Source organism: Lagopus muta, chromosome 32, assembly GCF_023343835.1.
Source record: "Lagopus muta isolate bLagMut1 chromosome 32, bLagMut1 primary, whole genome shotgun sequence".
Taxonomy (NCBI): domain Eukaryota; kingdom Metazoa; phylum Chordata; class Aves; order Galliformes; family Phasianidae; genus Lagopus; species Lagopus muta.
Genome location: NC_064464.1, coordinates 238,557 through 247,436, shown reverse-complemented (window position 1 = coordinate 247,436; position 8,880 = coordinate 238,557). Strand labels below are relative to the sequence as shown.

Genomic DNA, 8,880 nt, shown 5'->3' with positions numbered 1-8,880 from the left:
TATGGGGGACTTATGGGGTCTTATGGGGATCTATGGGGTTTGTGTGGGGTCATATGGGGATCTATGGGGATGTATGGGGGTTCTATGGGATATATGGTACTTATGTGGCCATATAGGGATGTATGGAGATATATGGGGGACGTGTGGGGGTCAGATGGGGATCTATGGGGATTTATGGCATATATGGGGTCTCATGGGGTCTTATGGGGATATACGGGAACTTATGGAGATATACGGGGATATATGGGGATGTGTGGAGTCATGTGGGGTTATATGGGGCTATATGGGCTTATATGGGATGTATGGAGGTATATGGGGTTATATGGGGCTGTAAGAGGATATAAGGGGATGTATGGGGTCATATGGAGATATATGGGGCTGTAAAGAGAGATATGGGGTCACGTGGGGTTATATGGGGATATAGGGGGTTGTATGGGTACTTATGGGGCCATATAGAGATGTGTGGGGATTTATGGGGAATTGTGGGTCATATAGGGCTATATGGGGATTCATGGGGTATATGAGGTCTTATGGGGTCATATGAGGATATATGGGAGCTTATGGGGTTATATGGGGGTGTATGGGGATATGTGGGATTTTATAGGGTTGTACGGGATGTATGGGGTTAAATGGGGTATATGGGGCCATGTGGGGATATATGGGGATATGTGGGGAAATATAGGGTTGTATGGGGATGTATGGGGTTAAATGGGGCATATGGGTTAAATGGGGCCGTATGGGATATATGGGGATGTATGGGGTTAAATGGGGATGTATGGGGTTAAATGGGGTATATGGATTATATGGGGATATATGGGGATATATGGGGCCATATGGGGCCATATGGGGATATATGGGGACTACTGGAGGTCTATGGGACAAATGGGACATGGGGTCACGTGGTGACAGCGGTGACACACGGTCACGGTGCCAGACAGACGTGGTGGACACGTGGTCACGTGACACCTGACCCCACAAGCTATGGGGTGCCACTCTCCGGCCCTATGGAGGCTGACGGGGACGTGGGGCCACGAGTGGGACCGGAACCAACGTGAGGGTGGGAGGGGGCCTGGGGGGGGTCTCTGGGGGTCTCCATGGGTTGCTATGGGGCACTGTGGGGTCCCTATGGGTCTCTATGGGGTCACTATGCATCTCTATGGGTTTCTATGGGGCTCTATGGGGCTCTGTGGTGTCTCTCTGGACACCTATGGGGTCTCTATGGATACCTATGGGGTCTCTGTGGGTACCTATGGGTCTCTATGGGGTCTCTGTGGGTACCTATGGGTCTCTATGGGGTCTCTATAGGTCACTTTGGCTCGCTATGGAGCTCTGTGGGTCTCTATGGGGTCCCTATGGGTCTCTATGTTTCTCTGTGGGTACCTATAGGGTCTCTGTGTGTCTCTATGGGGCTCTGTGGGTCACTATGGGGTCTCTATGGGGCTCTGTGGGTACCTATAGGCTCTCCATGGGGCTCTGTAGGTCTCGATGGGATCTCTATGGGTTTCCGTGGGTCACTAAGGGTACCTATGGGGTCTCTGTGGGTCTCTATGGGTTTCTATGGGTCTCCATGGGGCTCTGTGGACATCTATGGGGTCTCTGTGGGTTTCTGTGGATACCTATGGGGTCTCTATGGGGTCTCTATGGGACTCTATGAAGGTCCCTATTGGTCACTATGGGGTATCTATGGGTCGCTATGTGGTCTCTATGGGTTGCTATGGGGCACTGTGGGGCACTTTGGGGTCTCTATGGGTTGCTATGGGGCACTGTGGGGCACTTTGGGGTCTCTATGGGTTGCTATGGGGCACTGTGGGGCACTTTGGGGTCTCTACGGGTCCCTATGGGGGACTGTGGGGTCCCTATGGGGTTTCTATGGGTCACTGAGTGTACCTCTGGGGTCTCTATGGGTCCCTATGGGGTCTCTATGGGTCCCTCTGGGTCCCTCTGGGTCTCTATGGGTCATCTGTGAGTCTCTGTGGGTTGCTATGGAGCACTGTGGCCCCTATGGGTCCCGATGGTTCCCTATGCATCCCTATGGGTCTCTGTGTCTCCCTATGGGTCTCCACGGGGTCTCTATAGGGTCCCTATAGGTCCCTATTCATTCCTATGGGCCCCAATGTTTCCCTATGGATTCTCTGTGGGTCCCCATGGGTCCCTATTCACCCCTATGGGCCCTAATGGCTCCCTATGGGTCCTATGGGTCCCTATTCATCCCTAGGGATACCCATGGCACCCTATGGGTCTCTTGCGGTCTCTATGGGGTCCCTATAGATCTCTACTCATCCCTATGGCTTCCTGTTCTTCAGTATGGGTCCCTATCTGTCTCTATGGGTCCCTGTGGGGTCCCTATGGGTCCTAATGGTTCCCTATGGGTCCTAATGGTTCCCTATGGGTTCCTATGGATACCTATTCATCCCTATGGCACCCTATGGGTCCCTATGAGCCCCTGTTTCCCTATAGGTCCCTATTCATCCCTATGTGTCCTATGGGTCCCTGTGGCTTCATATGGGTTCCTATGGGTCCCTGTTCACCCCTATGGGTCCCTATGGTTCCCTATGGCTCCCTATGGCTCCCTATGGATCCCTATTTACCCCTATGTGTCCCAATGGTTCCCTATGGTGTCTGTGTGCCCCTATGGCTCCCTATGGGTCCCTATGGGTCCCTATGGGTCCCCATGGCTCCCTATGGCTCCCTATGGGCTCCTATGTTTCCCTATAGGTCCCTATTCATCCCTATGGCTCCCTGTGGCTCCCTATGGGTCCCTGTTCACCCCTATGGGTCCCAATGATTCCCTGTGGTGTTTGTGTGTCCCTATGGTTCCCTATGGTTCCCTATTCATCCCAATGGCTCCCTATGTGTCCCTATGGGTTCGTATGGGTTCCCATGTTACCCTATAGGTCCCTATGGCTCCCTATTGCTCCCCATGTCTCCCTGTGGCTCCCCTATGGATCCCTGTAGCTCCCTATGGGTTCCTACGGGTCCTGTGGCTCCCTATTCATCCCTATGGCTCCCTATGTGTCCCTATGGGTTCGTATGGGTTCCCATGTTTCCCTATAGGTCCCTATGGATCCCTATGGCTTCCTATTGCTCCCTATGTCTCCCTGTGGCTCCCTATGGATCCCTGTAGCTCTCTATGGGTCCCTATGGGTTCCTATGGGTCCCTGTGGCTCCCTATGGATCCCTATGGCTCCCAATGGGTCCCTATGGGTTCCTATGGGTCCCTGTGGCTCCCTATGTGTCCCTATAGGTCCCTATGGCTCCCTATTGCTCCCCCATGTCTCCCTGTGGCTCCCTATGGATCCCTGTAGCTCCCTATGGGTTCCTATGGGTTCCTATGCGTCCCTGTGGCTCCCTATTCATCCCTATGGGCTCCCTATGGTGTCCCTATGGGTTCGTATGGGTTCCCATGTTTCCCTATAGGTCCCTATGGATCCCTATGGCTTCCTATTGCTCCCTATGTCTCCCTGTGGCTCCCTATGGATCCCTGTAGCTCTCTATGGGTCCCTATGGGTTCCTATGGGTCCCTGTGGCTCCCTATGGATCCCTATGGCTCCCAATGGGTCCCAATGGGTCCCTATGGGTCCCTGTGGCTCCCTATGTGTCCCTATAGGTCCCTATGGCTCCCTATTGCTCCCCCATGTCTCCCTGTGGCTCCCTATGGATCCCTGTAGCTCCCTATGGGTTCCTATGGGTCCCCGTGGCTCCCTATGTGTCCCCGTGGCTCCCTATGTGTCCCTATGGCTCCCTATGGATCCCTCTGTGTCCCTATGGGTTCCTATGGGTCCCTGTGGCTCCCTATGTGTCCCTATGGCTCCCTATGGGCCCCTCTGTGTCCCTATGGGTCCCCGTGGTGTCCGTGCGTCCGTTCGTGCTGCCGTTGCCCCCCCGCCCCCCATTGCTGACGTGGTTTCCTGCAGGCCGCCATGACGCTTCCGCCTCCGCCTCCCCGCGAGGAAGGGAAGGAACCTCCGGGACCCACAGCGTGGGGGGGGCGGCCCCACGGCCCCCATTGCTCAGGTGAGAATATGGGGGACTGGGGGGCCAATCTGTGGGGCAGGGGTCAAATCCATGAGGCAGAGGGTCAAATCTATGGGACTGGGGTCAAATCCATGGGCTAGAGTCTGGATATGGAGCAGGGCCTGAAATCTATGGGGCAAGGTCCCATATCTATGGGGCACGGGTCTGGGTGTGGGGCTGGGGTCATATCTATGGGGCAGGGTCCCATATCTATGGGGTGGGGGTCATAGGTATGGGCTGGGGACTGGATATGGGGCTGCAGGTCATATCTATGGGGCTGGGGTCATATCTATGGGGCAGGGTCCCATATCTATCGGGCAGAGATCAGGATGTGGGGCAGGGGGTCCCATATCTATGGGGCTGGGGGTCATAACTATGGGGCAGGGGTCACATCTATGGGGCAGAGCTCCCATCTATGGGGCAGGGTTCCCATCTATGGGGCTCGACTCCCACCTATGGGGCAGGCGGTCCTGTATCTATGGGCTGAGGTCATATATATGGGGCGAGGTCATATCTATGGGTCAGGGGTCAAAATCTATGGGACAGGAGTCCCATACCTATGGGGCAGAGGTCAAATCCATGGGGCATGGGGTCATATCTATGGGGCAGGGCTCCCATCTATGGGGCAGGGGACAAATCTATGGGGCGGAGTTCAAATCTATGGGGCAGGGTCCCACGTCTATGGGGCAGGGCTGCCATTGATCCCAAGCCCCGCCCCCCTGTAAGTTCCTCCCCCTCAAACCGGAAGCCCGACAACTCCTTTTACACCTGACCGGAAGTCCCGCCCACTGCAACCGAAGTTGCTTAAGCCACTGGGAGAATTCCCGCCCACATGTACAAGTCCTTCCCACCCACAAAACCGGATGTCCCGCCCCTTAAAACCAGAAGTCTCCCTCCAGTGCAATCAGAGCCCATTCCCCCCACAACCGGAAGTCCCGCACGCCCCCCTCAACGTAACCCCCGTCCAGTCAACCGAAGTCCCACAACCCCCACCCGCTGACGGAAGTCCCGTCCTCCACAACCGGAAGTCCCTCCCCGCAGGAGCATCTCCGTTCCCGCTCCGCCCCTCCCCTCGCCGCCCGCCATGGACGTGACGTACGCGGTGGTGAACAAGGGGCGGGGCCGGGGGAAAGGACAAGGGCATTTCCGGTGGAGAGCACGGCACTTCCGGTCGAGACCCACGCCCTCTTCAGCTCGAGACCTCGCCCAATCCGGACGAGACCACGTGACCCGAGACCACGTTCATTTCATTGGAGACCACGCCCCCTTCGGACGAGACCACGCCCTCTCTGGAAGCCCCACCCACCCCAGAAGCCCCGCCCACTCCGGAAAGCCAATGGGAAGTAAGAGATGCGCTTAGCCAATAGGGAGCGATCCTGAAGGGGGGGCGTGGTATAATGGGGGCGAGGCCTGATTGGTTAAATGGCCAAAAGGGGGGCGTGACCTGAATGGTGGGCGGAGCTTGTAGAACAATTATGATGAGGATCTGATTGGTGGGCAGTTTAAAGGGGGCGTGGCCAGAATGGGGCATGGTCCGATCAGACCGAAAGTGGGCGTGGTTTAATGATGGCGCATCCTGATTGGGTGGCCTTAAAGGGGGCGTGGCCTGCTTGGTGGGAGGGGCTTATAAAACGGGGCCTCGTTTCGTTGGTGGGCGGGGGCTTTATGTAGGGGAGTGGCCCTGAGGGCGTGGTCTAGGTGGGGCGTGGCTGAATGGGGGGCGTGGCTTAAGTAGGGGGGTGCCTGGTGTTGATTGGTGGCTTTGAGGGGGCGTGGCCTAAGTGGGCCGGAAGTGGGCGTGGGGTCTATGGGTGTCTGTGGGGTTCTATGGGGTTCTGTGGGGGAGCTCTGGGGCGTCAATGGGGATCTATGGGGTTTCTATAGGGGGTCTATGGGGCGCTAGGGGGTTTCTATGGGGGGTCTGTGGTTCTATGGGGGGGTCCGTGGGGTATTAATAGGGTGTCTATGGGGATCTATGGGGTGCCTGTGGAGAATCTATGGGGTGTCTGTGGGGTTTTATGGGGTGTCTATAGGGTTCTATGGGGTTCTAAGGTGGATCTATGGGGTTTCTATGGGGTCTCTGTAGGTTGTCAATGGGGACCTATGGGGATCTATGGGGTTTCTATGGGGGATTTATGGGGTCTGTGTCCCCACAGCGCCCCCTGATGGTGCCTATGAAGAAGTGACGCCTCCAGGAGACAGCGCTGCTCCTGCACTGGGTGAGATGCGGGCCCCATAGCCGCCCCATAGCTGCCCCACAACTGCCCCATAGCTGCCCTGTAACTGCCCCATAGCCATCACATTGCTGCCCCATAGTTCACCCCATAGTTGCCCCATTGCCACCCCATAACTGCTCCATGGCCACCCCATAGCTGCCCCATAACTGCCCCATAGCTGCCCAATAGCCACCCCACTGTCACATAACCCCCGACCCCATATGAACCCCATAGTGACCCCATAAACCCCCGCCTGTGCCCCATAGAACCCCATAACCCTATAGAACCCCACAGTGACCCCATAAAACCCCACAACCCCCCAACTGTGCCCCACAGAACCCCATAACGACCCCATAGAACCCCATAACCCTATAGAAACCCATAGAACCCCATAGTGACCCCATAACCCCCCATTTGTGCCCCATAGAACCCGATAGCGACCCATAGAACCCCATAACCCTATGGAACCCCATAGCACCCCCATAGAACCCCATAACCCCATATAACTCCGTAACCCCATAGACCTCACAGTGACCCCATAGAACCTCATATAACCCCCATAACCCCATAAAGCCCCATAGCGACCCACAGAACCCCATAAAACCTCACGCTGCCCCCTTAGAACCCCATAGAACCCCATAGTGACGCCATAGCAACCCCATAACCCCATAAAACCCCCAGCGACCCCATAACCCCCCATTTGTGCCCTATAGAACACCACAGTGACCCCATAGGACCCCATAACCCCCATAGAGCCCCATAGTGACCCCATAATCCCATAGACCCCACTATGAACCCATAGAACCCCATAGAACCCCATAGAACCCCTTAACCCCCTAAAACCCTACAACGACCCCATAATCCCCATTTGTGCCCTATAGAACCCCATAGCACCCCATAGGACCCCATAACCACATAAAACCCCATAGAACCTCATAGAACCCCAGTGTCCCCTTAGAACCCCTTAACCCCCTAAAACCTTGTGACGGCCCCATAGAACCCCATAACCCTATAAAACCCCACTGTGACCCCATAGAACCCCAAAGAACCCCATAAAACCCCATAGCCACCCCATAGTACCCCATAACCCCATAGGACCCCACAGTGACCCCATAGAACCCCATAGACCCCCCATAAAACCCAATAGCAACCCCATAGAATTCCTTAGAACCCCCTAAAACCCTACAACAACCCCATAAACCCCTATTTGTGCCCTATAGGACCCCATAGCACCCCATAGAGACCCCATAGAACCCCCTAACTCCCTAAAACCCTATGACAGCCCTATAGAACCCCATAACCCTATAAAACCCCACAGTGACCCCATAGAACCCCATAAAACCCGATAGTGACCCCATAGAACTCCCTAGAACCCCCTAAACCCTACAATGACCCCATAGCCCCCTATTTGTGCCCCATAGCAACCCCATAGCGACCCATAGAACCCCATAAAACCCCACAGCGACCCCATAAAAGCGCACGGTGACCCCAGAACCCCATTCGCACCCTATAGGATTTCGGGATCGGCCCCCGAAGCCTCGGGGTCCCCGCGCCCCCCCCCCCCGCATTGGGGTCAGCTGTGAGAGCGGCGGCGTTTTGGGGTCAAAAAGGGCGCAATTGGGAAAACCCGACAAATAAAGGGGAAATCCTACAAGGCTTCCGGGACCTACAGCTTCTGCCACCCCAAAGCCCCCATTTCTGACCCTAAATCCCAATTTTCTGACCCCAAATCTCCCATTTCTGACCCTAAATCCCATTTTTTGACCCCAAATCTCCCATTTCTGAGCCCTAAATCCCTTTTCTGACCCCAAATTCACTGTGACCCCAAATCCCCCATTACTGACCTCAAATCCCCCATTTCTGACCCTAAATCCCATTTTTGACCCCAAATCCCAGAACTCTGACCCTAAATCCCATTTCTGACCCCCAAATCTCCCATTTCTGACCCTAAAATCCCATTTCTGACCCCAAATCTCCCATTTCTGACCCTAAATCCATTTCTGACCCCCAAATCCCCCTTTTCTGACCCTAAATCCCATTTCTGACCCCCAAATCTCCCATTTCTGACCCTAAATCCCATTTCTGACCCCAAATCTCCCATTTCTGACCCTAAATCCCATTTTTTGACCCCAAATCTCCCATTTCTGAGCCCTAAATCCCTTTTCTGACCGCAAATTCTCTGACCCCAAATCCCCCATTTCTGACCCTAAATCCCATTTTTGACCCCAAATCCTCCATTTCTGACCCCAAATCTCCCATTTTCTGACCCCAAATCCTCTGTGACCCCAAATCCCCCTTTCTGACCCCAAATCCCCATTTCTGACCCTAAATCCCATTTTTGACCCCAAATCCCAGAACTCTGACCCTAAATCCCATTTCTGACCCCCAAATCTCCCATTTCTGACCCCAAATCCCCCATTTCTGACCCTAAATCCCATTTCTGACCCCCAAATCCCCCTTTCTGACCCCAAATCTCACATTTCTGACCCCAAATCCTCTGCGACCCCAAATCCCCCATTCTGACCCTAAATCCCATTTTTGACCCCAAACCCCAGAACTCTGACCCTAAATCCCATTTCTGACCCCAAATCTCCCATTTCTGACCCTAAACCCCATTACTGACCCCAAAATCTCACATTTCTGACCCCAA

At 54.8% G+C, this 8,880-nt stretch overlaps 1 protein-coding gene across 3 annotated transcripts; it reads left to right on the top strand.

Moving 5' to 3' along the window:
- The first annotated feature begins 152 nt into the window (after positions 1-152).
- On the top strand, positions 153-8,208 carry LOC125686195 (zinc finger protein ZIC 5-like). Of its 3 annotated transcripts, none has more exons than XM_048929927.1 (5): positions 153-1,051; positions 3,915-4,014; positions 5,056-5,357; positions 6,171-6,233; positions 7,744-8,208. In XM_048929927.1, exons 1-5 carry the CDS (start codon positions 982-984, stop codon positions 7,866-7,868), a joined length of 660 nt encoding a protein of 219 aa, XP_048785884.1. In that variant the 5' UTR covers positions 153-981; the 3' UTR covers positions 7,869-8,208. The 3 variants fall into 3 exon arrangements, with proteins under 3 accessions (XP_048785884.1, XP_048785883.1, XP_048785882.1); XM_048929926.1 differs by having other exon boundaries at positions 153-1,057; XM_048929925.1 differs by lacking the exon at positions 153-1,051 and having other exon boundaries at positions 3,383-4,014.
- The last annotated feature ends 672 nt before the right edge of the window (positions 8,209-8,880 follow it).

Coding starts and splice junctions, on each gene's coding strand:
- LOC125686195 (XM_048929925.1), top strand. CDS start 3,614: ATGGCTCCCTATTGCTCCCCCATGTCTCCCTGTGGCTCCCTATGGATC. Junction 5,358..6,170: donor CTCCGGAAAGCCAATGGGAA/GTAAGAGATGCG, acceptor GTGTCCCCACAG/CGCCCCCTGATGGTGCCTAT. Junction 6,234..7,743: donor CAGCGCTGCTCCTGCACTGG/GTGAGATGCGGG, acceptor CGCACCCTATAG/GATTTCGGGATCGGCCCCCG.